This window comes from Oxyura jamaicensis, chromosome 9 (genome assembly GCF_011077185.1).
Source record: "Oxyura jamaicensis isolate SHBP4307 breed ruddy duck chromosome 9, BPBGC_Ojam_1.0, whole genome shotgun sequence".
Lineage (NCBI taxonomy): Eukaryota > Metazoa > Chordata > Aves > Anseriformes > Anatidae > Oxyura > Oxyura jamaicensis.
The window spans coordinates 21,354,250-21,374,310 of record NC_048901.1 but is presented as its reverse complement, the minus strand read 5'-3'; the positions used below and the strand labels follow the sequence as shown (position 1 = coordinate 21,374,310).

Genomic DNA, 20,061 nt, shown 5'->3' with positions numbered 1-20,061 from the left:
TATAAGCAGATTATATGATGCTTTATAAAGCCCTAAATTATCTTCTACTTCTACGACACGTTTGATTTATTAAAGTTTATTGCTCCTGTTTCTACCTTCCTAATAAACAAGTCAAAGTCTAGGATAAAAAGACCTGCAAAGATGTTGTCCCTGTGAAAGAGATTTTTCAGCGTTTGCTATAGCAGTGAGAGGCCTGGGTTTGAACATTCAGCGTACTCCAGAAGATGCTGCTGGGAGATAGGTGCATCGGCTTTGGTGACCTCTTTAAAGCCTTGCTTTCAGATACTCTCCAAGCTGTTTTTCATAGCGGGGCATGAACTATGATGAAATCACGAGATTTGTGTTTTCTTGCTTTTGTTTAAAAAATTGCTGCCATCCCCTAAAAGCTTGTTTTCCTTGTTGATTAAGCAGCAGTCAATTTTCCCTTCTCAAACAATCCCTGAGAAACAGCCAGGCAGCCCCCTCAGATATTGGGGCTGCTGGCAAATACTAAAACCACGGTGACAAACTGCAAAAAAGCTTGACCTTTCCCCCGTCCGGTGACCCCGGGTTCGATTTGTGCTTTAGCTACCCAATACCTGATTAGATAATGCTTCGCTCTAGGCCCACAAAATGAGATAAAATTCAAATTTATGGCTTTTCATTTAAACCGGTCCATAGCACTCTAATCATGACCCAAGCACAACTATATCACAACAAATTCTCTTTGTCCCACAGCATGTTTTATGGCTGAAGTGAATAAATGGACACAATGGACATTGTTTTCTCAGGCTTGTTCTGATGAATCTGCGCGGCGATGCCACGGGAAGCCTGGCTACAGGGGGACACGGGAACAGGCCAACAAAATTCCTGAGCTTTTTGCAGCCAATTTTTCTACACCAGCTGCCTGGCTGTGAAAGTGAACAGCGGCGCTTCCTCCAGCTTCCCCTTCCCTCCCAGGCACTGCGTGCTGACCCTTGGTACCGACTCAGGTGGAATACAGTCACGAGCATCAAAAGTATCCCGAAGCTGGCAATACCCAGCACTACGACAATCTTTTCGCAGGGGGATTAAGCGCAGCATATTACAGAATTGTCCTTTCCAAACATGTAGTTACGGTCCAAATTTGCGCGTGGCTGTAAACTCTTCCCTGTGATTCACATGGAGGTTTTTGAATTGAAAGGCTCTAGGTTACTGCGCAATCCTAAACAGCCGGGCTGGGGAAGCAAATCGGCAATGTAAAAGCATCAAAAATTGGAAGGAAGATGCTCAGTATTCCTCAAAAAAATATTGGGGTTATGCTATTTTCTTAAAAAGAGTTTCCTTCAACATCTTGGAGAGTCAACCACCACTGTATGTTCAGTGTTTCACCGTGAACTGAGAGAAATGCATATAAATTGGGAAGGCAGAGTTCCCAATAACTTAACCATGCTTACAGTAGTAGCAGGGGAATCTATTAAAGAAAATTAATTAAATACACAAAAATAATCAATGTTGCATCATTCTGAGTGATGTACACGGGAGGGGAAGCACTGAGCAACCCAGGACACAGAAAAATACTCTTTTTGGCCTGTGGATCCCATAGTTAGAACAGATTAAGGGACTGACCCACCATCCTCCTCACACCCACCAGCAGCGTCACGGCAGGCAGCCGCCGCCACCATCAGCCAAAACTCTGCTCCACCTCCTCCTGAAGCCACCAGCCGCAGATTACCTTTACAGCACCAGGAACTACCCCAGGAGATGCGTGGAATCAATCACAAAAGTATGCTGTGACAGCAGCCACCTTGGTGCCGTTCACCAGGCAAGCAAGTACCATCACGGGAAATAAATATTTGAAAACTTCTCGTGCTACAAAGTCACTTAAACCCACAGCAGGAACCATGCAGAAACTTTGGCTCCATCTTTCCTCTGCTGAAAATAATAAGGAAATTTTACCTTGACACAGCAAGAGCAGACCGAATCCCCCATGCCTGTTTGCTCACTGACTTACTGGCACCTGGCAGAAGAAATGCCCAGTTTCCCAGAAGTGCCCGGGTGGGCAGACACCAGAAAAGTTCCCCAGCCTGTACAGAACCATGGCTAAACGATACCTTTTCCCTCGCCATGCCGTATTTCTGTGACATTCCCAGAGCCCCCACACCGTTAAGTTTCTTTCTCCCTTTTTTACACCAGGCCACAGGTCCGGAAGATGCTGGTTTCTAGAGCGGCGTGATGGTGAGCACCCGGGCTGGGACAGAGGTAAGGTCTGCTCCTGTGCTACCACATCCCCCCCTCTGTCCTTTAGCCTTAACCTTCACTGCTCACCATTTCCCTTTCTGTATAAACTCTGGTAACCACCATTTCTTTGTCTCCCTTCCATTCCAATAAACATACTTAACCCACTTGTTGGAAAAATATTCGGTGTCAGGCTCCCTTGAGCACTGCAGAGTACTTAGGGATGAGTGGCCACATTGCAGAGGGAGCCTGCCTGTTGATTTTGTGTGATTTTCCTCCAGCACTTTTCAATAGCTTCTCCCCAGCTGTCCCGAACACGTAATGCTGTTTGAAAGGCACGAGTCCTGCCGTGTGAAAGGGATTCAGATCTGCCAGCTGGGCTCCCAACAGTATCAAGACATGCATTTCTTGTTTGGATTCAGTAGGCTCCAAAATCCTAAATATTTGAACCAGCAGAACTACTGTCTACTATTGCAGTACATTATCAATACCCAAGGCTGTGGCTATAAAGATGGCTTTCCTTTCATTTCTGGGGGTGCAATCTGAACTGCACCACCCAAAAATCCAGCCCCAGATGCATAAATTTGGACGTGTTAAACCTGCAAGTACAGCTGTGCCTCAGCAGTTTGGTTCCAGTTTTTGATATCAATACCTGAGCTGAATTGTGGTGTGGTTAAAAGTCAGCTTTTATGGTTTCCTGGTGCTGTGGTCAAAAAATAAAGATTTCTCACCAGCAATTACATTGCATCAGGGTCTGTTAACTTGATAGAGTGCCGCAAAGTCTATAATTTCTGCCGACACTATTCTGTTGTATTGTCACCGCTCTCAAAAGTGTTTAAACAACTGGATGGGACGTCCGGAATGAACTCATCAAGTATTTATTGACAGTTAAGAGCAAACCAAATGTTTATTACCCACTATATCTGTGAGGCTCTGCTCCGCAGAGAAGCTCTGTTTTCCTGGGAAAATGAAACTCCCATTCACTCAGAGGTCAGCCGCAGCCCTGGAGAGCCGCACAAACCCAACACCTCTCCCCTAATCAGAAACCAAAGGAAGAATACAGATGGCAAGCTGAGATTGTACTCTATTTCTACAGCAGATTGTTAAAGCCACAAATAAAACTACACAAGAGTGTTTCTTACGTCGCATTGTAGCCTCCTCCAGACTCAGGCTGGGGCTTGACTGACCCACCCTAACACAAGCAACCTCACCGCCTTAGGTCTACAGCCCCACGAGCCACCAGGGATATCTTTTAGTGCCAGGTTTAAGAGGAAATATCCTTCCCACTACCACAAAGGCAAAAATTCAACAGGACCACTGTCCTGTGATATCACGGCAGGGAAAACGTTGCCCCCGAAGGCAGGGGACACAAGAAACAACCACAGTACGTGCCGAAGGAGGTCTCTGCCTCCACGAAAAGCAACATTTCTCAGAGCATCTGCAGAAGTAACATGATCCACACCATCCCCATGTGTGCTCGGCTTCTGACACTAGCATCCAAACATACGTTCACTGAGCGAATGGCAAAATTCCCATTGATTTAAGTAGGGGCAAGATCAAACCCCCAGCCTTCAAAGCCCCTGAGTAGCATGAGGCTGCAACAGCCACTTGGCAGCACCATCCTAGATTTTAGGGCTACACTACTTGCTGTCACCAGAAAGTGGTGATGCGCAGCACTGAAAGCAGCGCCCAGTTGCTTGTCAGATACATCGCGCAGAGTCGCCTGCAGGTCCCTCAACCCTGGCCGCACGGCAGGGCTGCTCGTGAGCAAGCTGAGAACGGCACAGAAACGTTCCGATAACACAGCTTCTGCCTCTCCTTCCCAGAAAGGGAGGTCACCTGCCAATACCCACCCACACACATTTCACGCATGAAGAGCAACAATAACTCCTGCTTTTTTTTTTTTTTCCTTTCCCTTTTTTTCCCCTTAACATTCATTTTCATCCAGAAAGCACAGCGAGGCCACAAAGCAGTCAGTGCACACAAATATTCCCTGGCTGCTGCAGGATAGGACTCAAATTCTGCAAATGCCTCTGTGTTTATGGACATTCAAGGAGTTCAACAGATCGAAAGAATGCAAAGTGTCTTACCTCCCAACCGTAACTGGGATCTTTAAGGTGTGGCCGCTGCTCTCCCACAAAAGGGCCGAACTTTTCCCCGGCTTCGATCTTCCTTTTGGTCCATATCCCTAATCCCGCTCCAGGAATGTTGGATTCTCGGAGCTCAAACTCTGAAGGAATGGGAATGTCATCGGGAATGTATATCGGAGCCTTGTAAGGAGAGCTCTCCTTTGGCGTGAAGGCTTCGCTGGAGGTTGCTGGAGACGACGGCTCCTGAACACTGACGGCCGTCGGACACTGGGTGTTCGCAGCCTCGCCATCAGCTTCTGGCCCTTCCTCCAAGGGAAGCTCAGGAAAGCTTTCATACAGACATTCATCACCTGAAACAGAAAGCCAAACAGGAGGGTTTGAAACGTCCTGACAGCTTTTGCGTAGGAAACTCCTTCATGAAATGGAGAGGCCAGTTTGGAAGGCGGGCGGCACCCTCATCGATCACCGGGCCGGCAGCGGAGCCTTCTCCCCGCCGCAGGCCTGGGGGTGCACGGCGTTTCTCAGCACTCCTGACATCAAAAGTGGTTTACATCACGGAACACAAGTGAGGGAATTACATACAGATGTATTTGTAGGCACACCCTATTGTCCAATCTGGTCCAGATACAGCGCGTTGCATTGCATACCCTTTGAAATTGCAACTGAAAGCCAGCGCTCTACGTTACAAGTGAAATGTAAGTGAACTGAAAGGCAGGAAAGCTTTATTGGTCTTTCAGAGAGACAGCTTGGACCTAAAGTAGCCAAAATTAAGTTTGATGGCCTCCAATTAGTCTTTGGAGGAAAGGATCCAGCCTACCACGTAACTATTGGCAAGAACTTCAGCTGATGTAAATCAGCATCACACCGTTGACCTCCATGAAATTCAATGGCCTAAAATAAGTAAGTTCAGAATCTAAACTGCACCTTACAGCAAACATGAACCTTCTCCTCTTACAGTCAGAAGAGGAAAAAAAAAGAAAAAGAAAAAGAAAATGGGGGTGGATCCAAAATGCGTTAAAAAAACCACCTTCATCTTTGAGTCTTAGCCAGCAAACAAAAAAAAAAAGGGAAAAGGGGAAAAATCCACTGTTTTTGACAGCTCAAACTAGAAGGCTGATTGCAAATTCCTTTTAGCCAAAAAAACTCAGGCTGACTTCAGCAGGGGTTTTAGCTGCACTGACCCAATGTAGGCAAAGGAGGCAAAAATGCAAAGTAACCAAAAAACTTCACTACTTACATTCATTAACTTTATTAGTGTTACCGTACCTTTCCCATGCACCAAAATACATTCCACCTCGTTACAGCCCAAACACGAGGTGCGAGCACTGCTCTCCAAGGACTGAAGGTGGGCGATGCTCTATCTGGGCACGACACCATTTGCCTTTCTTGCTGGCGCAGAAATGAAAGCGCTGCACCGCGCGTGGCGACCAGAGTGACTCCGTTTCAGTGAAGAAACAGGAAACTTTAAAATGTTCTTTCAATTTCTTGCTCATTTAAGAAACTATCCACGGTAGATTAGCACCGTATGTCTTTTCCACTAAAACCTGGTCATAGCCCATTATCTCTCACATCTTTGTTACATATTATCTCGCAGCATTCTCTCCGTCCTTTCATGCTTCTGGTGCTGCCTAAGACAAACCCTGGGACGTAACAAATCATTTGAATAGATTGCTCCCATCACATGACTGGCAAACTGGATTCTTCATCTGTGAGCAATTTATTCACAGCCACGAACTGTTTTTCTTTCTTTTATGTGGCACTGGCTATGGCCTCATGCATGTCCCAGGGAAGTTCAGCTACCCGTTCCCTCCCTGCCTTGGCAGGCTCTCCCTGCCCTTCAAGGACTGAGCCCCGTATCGATTAGTTTGATGCTTTTCTAGTATCTGGCAGTCTGGGAAGTACAAAATTCTGACCGACTCCACCATCTGGCTGAGGTGGACACACAGAGGGATTTGCCATCGCTTAAGTTTGAGAAATCCTGCCTGCGATAGCTCGGTGGTTGGGTAAAGATGCTCAAGAGCTTGTTGCACGTGCTGCACCTATGAGCCCGTGTCCAGACCTTCCTGCCCAGGGCTGGTCCACAGCAAAACTGGGCTGCAGAGGATGGGAAGGATGCCATGAAAAGGGCAGGGACACGGCTCCATGTGGATGCCACGATTCACTTTGCTGCCCCGCGTTGAAGTGGCCGCAGCCATCTCTGTTACATCGGGGCACTGCTGCAGCCAGCAGGGCAGGACGGGTGAGTGGGGCAGGTCCGTGCCTCCCGAGCATCCCCCAAATTCCACCGTGCTCCCCACCATTGCAGGCGGCAGCAGCGCTGCATCCACCCCGGGCGGGCTCGCTCCCATTCAGATGTCTTCCCCCGACTGTTTAGATTGCAGCCAGGCCTAAAAGACTTCAGCTGGTTTTGAAACAGGAAAAAAAAAAAAAAAAAAAAAAAAGAAACATGTATACACATGGGCTGCAGGAAGAGAAATCACACAAGGAAAGTGATCGGGATGATGATAAGCACATGGCTTACTGGAAAGAAGGGGGGGTAAAAACTTCAGGCATCTAAATCCTGCTGATTTTCCATGACAGCCGGGTGCCTGGCACCCAAACTCCTTAAAAAGTCCATCTCACGCACTCACTGCTGCTGCTCCTGTTCCGCCAGGCAGTGCCTCAGAAAACCAAGGCTCTCCTTGTGCCTGACTCTACTCCACCAAAGCACGAAGGAGCTCGGGCAAATCCCCGCAGCCACAGCAAGCCACGACCATGACCAAGACCATGACCACAACCCACTCTGCGCCTGCCCACGAGCTGCACCTCCAAGCTCCAGCAAGCTCGGCTTTGCAGATGTTTCTTCTCCCCCTGGGACAGTCCAGTTTAATTTCTCTCTCGCAGACTCAAAGGCCTCGGTTATACTTATCTCAGTCCTTCTGGCTACGCTTGTTTTAGCCATATAGGGTCAAACCTGCCGCTGATAAATCGGCGCTGGAAGGCTGGCAGGATGACAAGCCCGTTTGTGCTGCTCTATTGTGACTCCTTTCATTTCCAGCAGCCGCACCCAGTGTCGCAGTCAGAAACGGGCTCGCAGTTTGAAAATGCTGGAAAATATAATGTGCATCTGGATACATATAAATATATACACCCCAAAGCCCTGGAGGTGTGGGCAGGACGGATTACTGAAATAGTATTCTGCCTGAAATAGCAACATATTCTAACGAAAATATATTTTAAACCAAGCGAAGGAAGCCCATTTAGATCCATTCGTAGAACTACCGATAGAAGGAGCCACACTGAAATCAATGTCTATGAACTGAGGGTCTGATCTTTGTTTCCAAAGGGTGTGGGACTATTCCCTTTAAAACTTACACCCACCTGGACAGAGGGACTTCCAGCAAAACCCCGGTATATTGACTGAGAGCAAATCCTGGCGAGGTTAGGATTCGACCCAGGGACTGTGCCTGCAAGCATCGTTGTCCCAGAGAGCTGCAAGTCACACAGATAACACTGCAGTTCTGAAATTCAAGTTGGCTTTCTTTAAAGCCTAATAATTATCCTCATTAGAAACGGGATGAAACAAAATCAAGGCCCCTGATAAGGGACCAGAGGAGATTAGGTAATGTGCAAGTTCAGATATTAGCCTCCATAAAGTTCCTCGCTGCTATTTTGCAATAAAAACATGAGCAACCTTCAAAGGAAACCCAGGAGGAAAGGTTAACTGCCACTAAAAGCCCAGGGTGGACACCTGTGTTTGCACTTTTGACACGAGCTTGCACGCCAGCAGGAAGGAGCCCACGTGGCTGCGCGCTGGGCATGTGCCCGAGGAGGCCGGCAGTCCTGCGCCAGGGCCGCACGCCGGGGCCTGGGGTCACTCTGAGACCCAGAGAGCTTCTGTGCGTGGCTGGGAGGAGGAGACGACTTCCTCCTTTCGGATGTTTCTCGGCAGCTCAGGGCTCTTCCTCGCCAAGAGCAATGAGGCAGGAGGTGTGAACGGCTGCAGGAGCTGAGGCTGCCTGCACCCAACGCGCTTTCCGTCGGCGAGCAGTGCCCTGCTGGTTCCTGGCACCTCTCAGAGGCCTGGGGACGTGCACCTCTTCCGAGGACCACATCTGTGGCCCGATCTGCAGAGCCCAGCCTGCCCCTAACCAACAGACACAGATCCATACAGTTACACGCCTCCTAACCTTGCCCTTCTCCTCTTCCCAGACTGTTCTGCCTTCCTTTGAGGGCTGGGGGGGCACACAAGGATCAGGTGAACAAGCGCCTTTCTCTCTCCACTCCAGGGTGGACCTGAATGTACCACAAAGGTCCAAGTCAGATCCTTTAATGGGAGCACAGTACATTTATATTTGTTGGACTAAACATTTCTATTCAGCGCTGAGGAAATCAGCAGAGTATTTGCAAGCATATCTGAAAACGAGGCAGGCATTTCCTCTCGCATACAAAAGGGACACCTTTATCTGAATTTCTGTTTGAACAAGTATTAAAGAAAAAAAGCTGTTACAGGCAAGGGCTGATTGATTACAAAATGTATCCACCATCAGACTAGAACAGAGAAGGTCAGGAAAAGGAGAAAATTAAGAAGGAAACCATTAGCTTCAAAAGGAGCACGGAGTCAGTGATGAACTGCATGGGAGCCACCAGAGAGCCCTGCGCCAAGGAGGCGCGGCCACTGCCACGTCCCCTGGAGGAGAAGCAGGGAAGGTTCCTCAGCTTCAGAAACCCACAGAGCTTGGGTTACTATCTCCAGGCACAGGAGGGACTCCAGCCAAGAACTACATTACTTGCACATTTTATCAGTTAACGTACCTGAAACTGGATTGTGCCGCTCCCTGTTCACAGAACTGCTCCGTGGGGCTGGAGCTGATGCCGATTATTTATTGCTATTTGTATTGTACCACGGCCTGGCGGCCCCACGCAGGACCCCATTGTGAAAAGCATCAGACAGACCTAATCAAATGAGATTAGATTCTAACCAGAATCGAGCTAGTAATTCCCAGTTTGGTGAAAATCGTAAAGCTAACAGGGGAGAGAAAACTATTTTACAAATACAAAGCTTGCTTGTAAAACACGAGAGATTATCGGGAAGTTTACAGATAAACGCGGTGCTTGAAGCAGTTTTGAGTCATTACTTAGATTACCAAGGAAAAGCACTTTCACAAACGTTAGTCTTCGAACCCATCAGTATTTTGCACACTTGTATTGCTTGACCTGCACCAAAGCAGGAGAAAACCGAGCACACTCAACAGGTCCAGCCTGGAAACCAGCCGTGGTGCGGTGAGACGATGCTCACGGACAGCAAATCTGGGTCTTGTGCTCGTGGGCTGTGCAATGAGAGCAACAGGGGGAGAATTGCCATGTGCCAGGCCCATCATTTGCCCCAAAGGGCAGATTCTGATTTCTTTTACTTGACTCTTAAATCCAGAGTAATTGCCTTAGACCTCCACCAAAGAATGAACGAGATCAGCACCTGTCCTGGCATTAGCCAAATCAGGCAAATTTCTGTAGATTGACTCTGCTGCAACAAAATGAGAGGGAAATGTGGAGCCCAGATTTCAGCCTTCCCCTTGTGCTTGCTCTGCTGCAGATTTCGGTCGCACTCGTGCAGCCAGCTCCATCAAGCCCCCTGTCCTCACACCACACCCAGAGCCCTTGCGCAGCTCTGGCAGGAGAGGGAGTTGTAGCAAAAGCTGCGCGGACAAAGGAAGGCGAGCGAGGCAGCCCAAGATGCCCTGAGCACAGCTTGCTTTGGGGCTGCAGCACAGAAATCACCAAGCTTCCACTGCGCTCCACGACAGCCTGACTTATCTGTTTGCAATGGAAAGGGAGCTCAGTCCGAGCACGGCTGCAGCGCTGCATGCAAAGGGTCTGGTGCCTCAGACGTTTCCTCTTTGGGCATCCTTGCAAGTTGTGCAGCAGCAGCACCGGTGTGGATAACTCACTCGAAGCAGTGCCCAACAAATGCAAAACTTTCCTACCACGCAAAGCAGGTCTTGCTACTTAGATTTCTGAAAACCACCAACAAAACCAACCTGCAACAAGAGGCACACGTTGCAAGCAGAAGTGAGCTTCCTGGGCAGGACAAGCTCCGAGTGCACAGGAGAAAACTGGCTGTATGCAAACATTGGTGAAGCTGCACACTCAGGAACATCAGGCCCTGAAGGGAGGATAATTCCAGCCCAGCAAAGCCAAAACACTCCAACTGCACGGGGAACTGCCTGCTGGCTCTGGAAATCCTCACCATCGGCCCGTACAATAACTAGTAGCGTTTGGTGCTCTGTCTAGTGTCATTCGTGTCTAATTGAGTAACACAGTCAAAAGCATCTGACGGGGACCAGACACTGCCTTTTAATTAGGGTCCAGCACTGAGAGACTGGGGGTCAAATTCGACTTTCATTTGCACGGGAGCCGCTCTCCTTGATGTCAGGGGAAGCTGCACCTGTGTAACTGGAAAGCAGAATTTGGCTGCTTGTGTTCCCGTGCACTTTTCATATAAATTACTGTATTACACGCAGCAACAAAGAATTATAAATGTTGGCTGGCATCCCCTGAATTTATTTACAAGTTAAGCCTAATTTTATTTACAGTTCCAGTACAATCATCTCTGGTAGAAATATTTATGTTATCTGTACTTCTGGTCTGTTAGAGTCTGCTGCAATCATAAACACTACTGAAAAATTATTCGCAGTTAGCAGGTTTTAAACTACCCATTATATCACTGGCTAGTGCCAATAAACTTTGGTCCTGGTTGATAAAGTTTCCTCAATGGAATAAATATATATTTGACTTTCAAAATCTTTGCTCGGTTACAGGGAGAAGGGGGCAGGAGAGGAGGGAGATGCCAGCTGCAGGGTTTGATGTATCGGGGGCCAGGTCGGCAGCTAGCAAGGAGCCTGCAGAGATCCGCGCCGGCTGGAGAGGCAGCCCAAGGCACGCTGACACTCTAACAGCCTGAATTTGTGTCTCAGTGAAGTATTGCAACCCAGCAGAGACCCAACTGCTAACGTTCTTCCTGAAGGTCTGTGCGGAGAAGACCCAAGGGATAAAAAAATCTGCCTTGAGATTTTGAGCCCTGGGTGCTGGTCACTGCTAGGGCAGGGAAACGGATGAGAGGAACCCTGCCCTGCTCGTGATTTGGCTGCATAATGGGGAGCACGACACACATTCTCACCCTGACATGGCACGAGAAGCCAACGTGCTTAGGAGAAAACTAAGGACAGGGAGGTTAAATGTGAGTGAGATCAGCCACTTTTACGCAGGCTTTTGACTCATGCAGACTTAGAAAATACTACCCGGCACCAAAATGTGACTGCACCCACATCACCCGCGGCAAGGCAGGAGAGGTAGTGCACCTTCACAGTCCCTGACACGGTGAAAACTATCGCTGCAAAAGAACATTTTTAAACCAAAACAATTAGTTAAACCTTCAGTGTTATGATCAATGTAAATGAAGCGTTATCTCGACGTAATAAATCAGGGCAACTGAACTTCTTTTTACTCATTAGCGGGCCTTCGCTGTTTTAAACTGAGCCGTGTCGCCAAGGAGCGCTGGAAATCACATGCCCCTCTAACAGCGAGCAGTAATAAAAGATGGCTATTCCACCAAATTATAACGGAGACAGATAACAGAGTGAATTATAAAACAAAGGTTATAGATAGAGACTGAGCCTTGGAGAGGTAATGACTTTTAATTGGATTGAGTTTATCATATTTTCAGAGGTACAGCACCACCAGAAGAAAGGATTAGAATTATTTCCACATTTCATTATTTGGCATAATGAGAAAGCAGAGGGAGGTCCACAGCCCTGATGTGTTTGGTAAGCCACGGGAGATGTTGAACATGTCAGTATCTGGTAGTGCACGCTCCTGAGACACAAATGTATTTGCTCCGTTAGAACGTGCCAAAGTGTAATCGCTCGAAGGAAAAAAAAGGAAAAGAAAAAAAAAAAGCCAGGTCATGAAGTTCTGTTTCACTAGGGCATTACAAATAAAAAGGAATTTAACCCCTTCCTGCCTTCCTGTCCTCGTCCCCCCAGCATCAGCCCACACGGGTTTGGGATGCAGCAGGAGCTGCAGTTTCCCGGACTCCTTCCCAGGAGACGGAAGGCGCGTGTGACACCAGTGCTGCACCCATTTGCATGCTACAGCCAGGTCCTTCAGGGAAGGCTGGGGTTTGGAGATTTCCCCTGGAAATCCGAGCTGCTGTACCGCAGACAGAAGGCGTTGTACCAGCAGGCAGACAGCTTTTTAATTATGCAATTACAGTGAGTCTTAATTATATTGGAGTGACACTGCGATGCACTGTAGTTAAGTCCTTGAAACGCTAATAGAAATACTCCTAACCAGTACGCTAATCAGGGAAAGTATCAAATAATTAATTCTACAACGCCGTCCGCTTCGAAGTCTCAAGGTCTGGCAAGCCCTCTTTCCAGCAGCTGTTTCCGAGGAGATACAAGGCCACAATTTTTTTCCTGCAAGTGACTTCTCAGCAGCACGTGCTGCAGCTGCAGCTCCGCAAAGTCCCGCAGCCCCGGACGGGGTACTTCGCTGATGGGAAAATCAGGAACCTGCAGAGCAACTAAACCTGATGGTACGTGAGCAGGGGGATTTGGGGTCCTTCTGCAGGGCGTCAGTACACATTTACATCCAGCTCGTTGGATGAGAGACGTAATTACATTTTTACAAAAATAAAATAAAATAAAACCTTTGGATCGGTTTTATTTCAACACACAGAAGCCCACTTTTATCGCTGCGTGATGGCATTGCTTTGGGTGGGGGTATTCCCCAAGACAGAAACTGCAATTTGTTCTTTGTTTTAGCGAAACCTCAGTCCTTGGCTGGCACTCAGAGCTTCAGCACATTCTTCTTACGGGTACCTCACCCAACACAACATGCACACACGTTTTCACGGTGCAACAATCTTCCCAATTTCACTTTTCCAGAAAAAAAAAAAAAAAGCCTTCTGGTTTATCTACGTTATCTACTCCGATCTGGCTCTCACTTTGCCCCAGACACTGCTTGTTCCTCGGAACACTTCCACGGCATTTGTTCTGACAATCCAGATTTCACCTCTGACCGTCGTATACGTTTTATATCATCATTTATTAATTTTAATATCAACAAAGTATTTATGATCAATAAAATATGTTTCCCGGCACATTTCGGAAGGCGGGGCTGTCCCAGCAAACTGGGATTTATTAATCCCAGTTAAGGTCGGTGGGACGTGTGCCCAGGACTTCAGAGGAATGATAATTTCAGCGGTGATACAGATAAAGCTCGTTCGTGGGACTGATGCAGGCACTGCGTGCACCCAGGCACAGCCAGGTAGAGTTACGTGCCCTAAAGCAAGCCGCAGTCAGCGGTCATAGGGCTTTACACGGGGAAGGAGGCAAACGAAATCTGCACCCATCAGATATACTTAAAATTCTCCCTTGTCTTTCTAGGGTAGCTTATTTTTTTCCAGAAAAAGGAGTGACATACGTGAGAGCGATGAGCTACAAGGACTTGTGGCAGTTTTTTTCCTTGGCCTTTGTACAAGAGGAAGGGGGAGAACATGAGGCTTCTTGCAACAAGGCAAACCGCCCGCACCGGGAACTCATGCTTGGCACGAAGAAGAGCCACCAGCGCTGCTTTGCCACGCTTCATCTTTCCCTTACAAACCTTAAAAAAATAATAATATTTCCTTCTCGTCCTCTCTCAGTGCATTGATTTCCCAAGTGCAGATTTAGCAAGGGGGCTGGAGGGAGGAAAGGCAGAAGAAAACAAAGAGCCCTCTCCTGCCCCATCCCACCCCATCGCTGTTTGTCTCCATCTTGCACCCGAGGTCAGCTCGGGTTGAACAAAGTTAGCTTTTCCCCTGAAAAAAAATCTTAATTTTCTCTCCACTCGCATTTCTTTCTCTTCCTGCTTCTCTCAGAGTTGCCGCATTTCCCTTTTCTTACCAAAAAATCATGGAAAAGGAAAATATTCACAGAAGTTAAAAGAAAAATAAACAACACAGAAAATCCCAAACCAAAATATTAAAACTTCTGCTTTGCCGAGCAACCGGGAGACTTGTTGGAAAAGAAAAAGCGTTCATAGAAATTAGGATCCAGGATGTTGTCACCTCTTTCATATAAAATTGTTTCTCGTGTAATTTAGAAAGTTCTCCAAGAGTGTTTACCTGGCCGTATTTTTACCTAGCACTTCCATCGATTGCAAGTTCTCCGTGGGCTGACTGCTTTGAGGCTTTCAACACTATCTCAGCTGGCCCGAGAGTTTTCCATTCTCACCTCTCCCTTGTTGGTGGTCCGCAGCAGACACCGGTAGGTGCCTGTTCCCTCGTCAGCAAGGATTTGCAACCTCAGCCAAAAACTTGCTACCCTCTGCATGCGGACACAGTCACACCTCCAGCTCCATTCACCCCTTTTGCACCTTCTGTGGGGGGAACGAGCAGAGCAGCGATATTCAGGGTGGCTGCAGGGGCCCTGTCCTTGTGTGCTCGCAGACCTCCCCACAGGCCAAAGCCCCATGGCCAGAGGTTGTCCAGCGACTGAAGCTGTTGGGGAGGATTTGGCCAGAGAGGACAAGAGCTTTCCAAGAGCATCTGGGTACGAGAGATGGAGCAGAGATTAAACACACCAAAGAAAAGGAAGCCCTTCTGGGCTCTTATTTGCCAGGTCCATCAGACCACAGAGTCTTTGCTTGTGCGGTAGCACACAGTTACTTTTACCAAAATATCCAATAACAAATTCTGCCATTCCCTTGTGGGCTTCCTGTTTCTTTCCTGGGTTCGTATTACTTCATTTGCCTCGACGAGCCCCACGGTGAGCAGCTCATCCCTCTGTGCTGCTTTGAAGAAGCAAAGCAGAACAGCATGGAAACGCCGCGTGCTCCCCCAGCAGCAGCCCCGCCGGGGGACGGAGGAGTGGCAGTCCTCATTCTGATCACTTTCCCCTCCGAAATCAACAGTGACACCAGTGTGAAACCAGAACGAGCCTCCCGCTGGGAAACAGTTAACATCAGTTAGATCTGTTTTGACTCTCAAAAAATAGAGAGTGGGGCTATAGTTTATTTTACATGGCTTCCCGGTCAAAGCCTCAAACATTTTGAAAATATTTATCGATATATAAACTGTAAAGAAAGTTAACTGCTAATGTAATTTACTCCGCTCTTTGTTCCGTACACCTTGTATCACTTTCGGCGAGGCTGTTGATTTTGGAGAGGCAGAGGGGTCCTGGTGAGCCGCTAGCGGAGAGCAATAAATCAGCACTCCGAAAGCTTCTGGTTCATCCCAATAGCTTGGAAGCTATTCTGAAAAATAATCTTTTTTTTTTTTTTCCACCAAACTGGCAATCTTCATGAGTTCTATTGTTTTCATGTGCAGGCTGACATATGACAGCTTAAATAAATACGTAGCACTTAATGGACCAAACTCAGCCCCAGTGTAACTGGATGCCGTGCCATTAGGGACCTTGGCCCAGGCAGCGCTCTCCATCCCAAAGGATCGCAGAGGACCCCATAAGCTCAAACTAACACGCGGTTATTACATGCTTTAATTCTACTTATTATGTCACTGCAGACTAATCTTTTGTTATACAAAGTACTTAAGCGTATTTCTATTTATGTTTACAGACATGGATTTAAGTACTGTTTATAGCGACAAGAACGTATATATACAAAACGTATATGCGATATAATTTTATGTATAAACACAGAGACACATCCTAAATCACGGAAGTGATGGAGACTTTAAGCAGAAAATAGCCTGAGCAGTATTTTTTTTATGAGGAAAATAACATGTTTTTTCCTAACATTGTTTATGCATTGCTTGAACTGATTTTGCTGAGATTTTCTTACAAAATAAAGCCCCAAATGCTCAGAAACATTCAAGCTGAACCGTTACAATTAGCAAAGCCATGAGCAATGGTGAAGGAGATACTGTTCAGATACCCCTCACTGCAGCTATCCATGTTGGTATCGGAGCACGGATGGAGAGGAGCGGCGTGGGCCACGCTTGCTCAAGCAGCAGCAATGCAATTGCTGCTCACGGAAAAGATTTTCCAAGTGAGGAACTGGAAGGAACAAATCAGGCCTTAAACTTTCCTGTCAGGCTCATTAGAAGCTAAAGTCAAGTAGCGGCAGCTCTTCCTAGAGCACTTCTCAAAGCAGACGTCGAACTATTTAGCTGACCTTCTCCCCACTCCCCTGCACCTTAGCCCAGCAAGCTGGACAAGGCCACGCATAACCCCGAGCATGTCAGAGGAAAAAGCTTCAAGCATTACCAGGAGGGCGTGCTGAGCGAGTGCTTGGTGCATGTTTAACCCATGGGCCTCCATCTCACCCCCACGCAAACTGCAGCCCTGTGGGTGACCGGGACTGAGCCACAGCCCCAGACCAAACCTGGGGTGCGGTTAGAAAAGAGGCTGGTTGTGTGGGCTTGGCATCGCGCTGTGCTTCGGCACACAGCCACGCTCTGGTTGCACTGCCAGCATCAGCTCAGGGTTTGCAGATGGACTTCAGCTCACGTGGGGAAAGCTGAAGGTCACGGCGAGCGTTCAAGGAGCTCCGTGATGACAAATGAAGGCTGGTGAGCCGGTCTTCTGCAGGACCAGCAGCAGCACCAGCATCCTGCACGTGCTGGCCTCAAGGGAGAACAAACCATAGCCCAGAGCTTGAGCAACACTTCCCAAAAGCCAGAAAAACAAAACAAAAGTGCTGCGGTCAGAGAGGAGCAGGCTGGGGAAGCTGCCAGAGACTCTGCCCAGTTCTCAAACTGGTCTGAGAGCTTGGGCAGCACATTCAGCAGAACTCATCTCCATCCCCTGCTCTCACCCTAAGTTCATCCTAAGGTTCAGCCTGTACCCTCTCACCAGAGGCTGAACCTTAGCCTCTGGTGGCTAAGTTCAGAGCTTAGCCACCAGAGGCCAGCCCCCCGTATTCATACACCCATGGGGAATTTCGCAGGAGAAATACTGAAGAACCAGCCCAACGTTGGTTTTGTCCAGTTATTTTAGCTCAATGGGATAGACCAAATAAATATCAGTCGTTGTTTAAAGTGCAAATCCCAGCAACTTCTTTGAACAGGAGCATTTGGTAGTTGACACGTCTATGGATGTTTTCAATCATGAGGGCATCTACTCCATTTTGGTTTTAATGTGTTTGTGTGTGAAGTTCTTTGTCATTCCAGCCCACCTGTCTCAGAGCACAGAAATCGAAAACAGGAGTAACTCTCGAATTTCACCTCAATTTAATCCATCACAGAAAGCGCACTGTTTTTGCACTGTATAAAAAAAACACCAGGACATTTAAACAAAGTGACACAGATCATCAGCAGATCAACTGAAAATGACAGCTCAATCAAACAAATGTACGTTGAGAATTTCCACAGGGCAGCTCTAGCTGCAGCCAAACCAAATTTGTTTAGTATACATAAGTTAGCTGCTTAGAAACATTCAGTATGCTGCTAGCCAGATGATGACTTTCCCAGATAAACATCTATTTAACCAAATATCCCCATCCATGAAAGTGCGAGCGGGAGTTTGATGTATTCCTCCAGTCTCTTAAAAAATATGACTTTGCTCCGGTGGCAGACTGGTACCAACCCACCCATGTGGCACCTATGTAAAAATAACTAAACGCTCCTTAAAAAAAAATGTGATAACCACCAGAAGGTAGGCAGAGCTCCATAACCCTGATGGAGAGCTTCTGGCAGCCAATAAATTCACAAAGTGGCATTAAGGTGAAATACAAATTATGAACTTGGGAAGTGCCAGAGAAAACTGTGCATCCTGTGCCATATATCAAGTACACGGAGAGGAGGGGATTTGTCTGGTTCTTCTCTTAAAGCAGGGTATTCCTGCCGAAATCGATGACAAATCTCGGATTGACTCCAGAGGTGCCCCATAAAGCTTTCGCTGAGGAAATATGTTTGTAAGAGCTCCCCATTGTGATTCTCCCCTGCTTTAGAGGAGCTTTTCTGCACTGTCGTTTATTAATGGTAGAAGTCACAAAAATAATCTTGGTTTCAAAGATTAGTGAGTCTTCCGGCACGTTTAATTTAGAGGTCACTGAAATACACATGCATTTTCAGCCAAAATAGGATGCCTGAGTAAAAGAGACCTCTGTTCAGCCAACTCCCTGATCTTGGCAAAATCAAGCAAAATCATCAGATGCGAGCCAAGGTTGAAGAACATGGTCCCACATTCACTGAAATCAACGCCCAAATGCCCATCTAATGCAATGAGATAACATAAAATAAATCCGGATTTTATTGATGGCGACACCTCTAAGGTTTTAGGGAGCCCAGAGGCAGCAACACGCCGACTGCTCACCTCTGCGTATACGCATACACTTGTCTGCAGCTGCTCATGCATCTCTACCGCCCTAAGCTGAATTAAAGACTAGGAACGACTTGCTGATTTCTCTTGCAATATATATTACAGTTTTGGGAAGAGCCTATTTTTCCTTTTTTAACTTCTGATTTGTTAAAACAAATAGATTCAAGAAATAAATATGTACCCGCTCTTCAAAGATCTGTCAAACAAAGGAGTGCCTATAAAGCACGTTTTCTGATGGACATCTGCTTACTATTTAATATCCACAAAGAGGATATTTACAAAAAAAAAAAAAAAACAAGTGCAACAAATTAGGAGGCATGTGACGCTCGCTCATCCTGAGGAACGGTGTTTACACAGCAATCAGCGCACTGTGTGATTGTAACAGAGAATAGATGCTTAGAGATTCATCAGAACCTATTTTCTTGGCAAAAAAAAAAAAAAAATACAGCAAAGGTGAGCTGCAAGTTACCTGACAGCTGTGGATAACTGGTCCTAATCTGGACGCTGCCTGAAAAACTCCCAAGCAGCGACACTGCATCAGCAGTAGGAGGTAAATGTGTTTTTCTACCTCTTATTGCAGAACACGCACGTGAGCTGGTCGTGTTTAAACGTAGAAACTTCGTTTTCCTGTTCTCATCATCAACGACAGAGACTGAGAGAGCCTGTCAGGTGAAAAAAAATGAGAAGGATGGTCCCTGAAGTGCAAGAGTCTGGAGGGAAAGAGGAGAAAATCCCCTAAAGGTCTCTCTGCCAGCGTGGTACGAGGTGTGTGTTAACTGGACACAAAACCACGTGCTGTCGAATGCTGTTGGATTTCCTTAAGAAGTTGACATTTGGAGGAAGTCTAACTCTTGGCTTCTGAGTGCCTAATAGCACTAAACAGTGCTGTCAGTATTATTCGCTTCGTTGTTGTTATTCTTCCGTGTTTTTAAGTGTCTTTTCACTGCCAGGTCACCAGCAGCGCGCTACTTGGCTCCCAACAAAAAGAAGAAAAACACCGACCAGATAACAATCAAACTTCAAAACCCACACCAGAGCCAGTCCCGAGCGGCAAATTTGGGGTAAAGATGGAAATCTCATTTTTTTGCTGGAGTTTGCAAGCTGACACATTGCTGGGGAAGAACAACAGGAGAAAGCAGGGACAAAGAACGGCAAAGATCAAGGTCCCAGCGTGGCACAAACCTACTCATGGCCCGTACCTCTGAAGGATTCCTGCTGGACATGGGATTTTGAAAGCAGGGTTTCTGCCAGCACAAAGGAGCCACCTGATGATACAGAGCGGACATCACAATGCTCAAAGCTCGTATTATTTACAATGACGCATGGTTATTTTTTCTCTTTTCCCCTTCCACTTCCCCTGAAAATATCTCAAAGAAAAACAAGCTAAAGATACACAAAAGGGAAAAATAAGTAAGATGTAATTTTCAAATGAGAAGAGAAGAGAAGAGAAGAGAAGAGAAGAGAAGAGAAGA

The 20,061-nt window shown here is 47.1% G+C and overlaps 1 protein-coding gene across 7 annotated transcripts in view; it reads right to left on the bottom strand.

The window, feature by feature from the left end:
* The window catches only part of MECOM (MDS1 and EVI1 complex locus), a 313,650-nt gene that overhangs the window by 171,947 nt on the left and 121,642 nt on the right, over positions 1-20,061 (bottom strand). For all 7 annotated transcript variants that reach the window (XM_035334589.1, XM_035334585.1, XM_035334586.1 and 4 more), the window contains exon 2: positions 4,287-4,636. In XM_035334589.1, the coding sequence (XP_035190480.1) occupies positions 4,287-4,636 (350 nt within the window). The remainder of the gene's footprint in view (positions 1-4,286; positions 4,637-20,061) is intronic.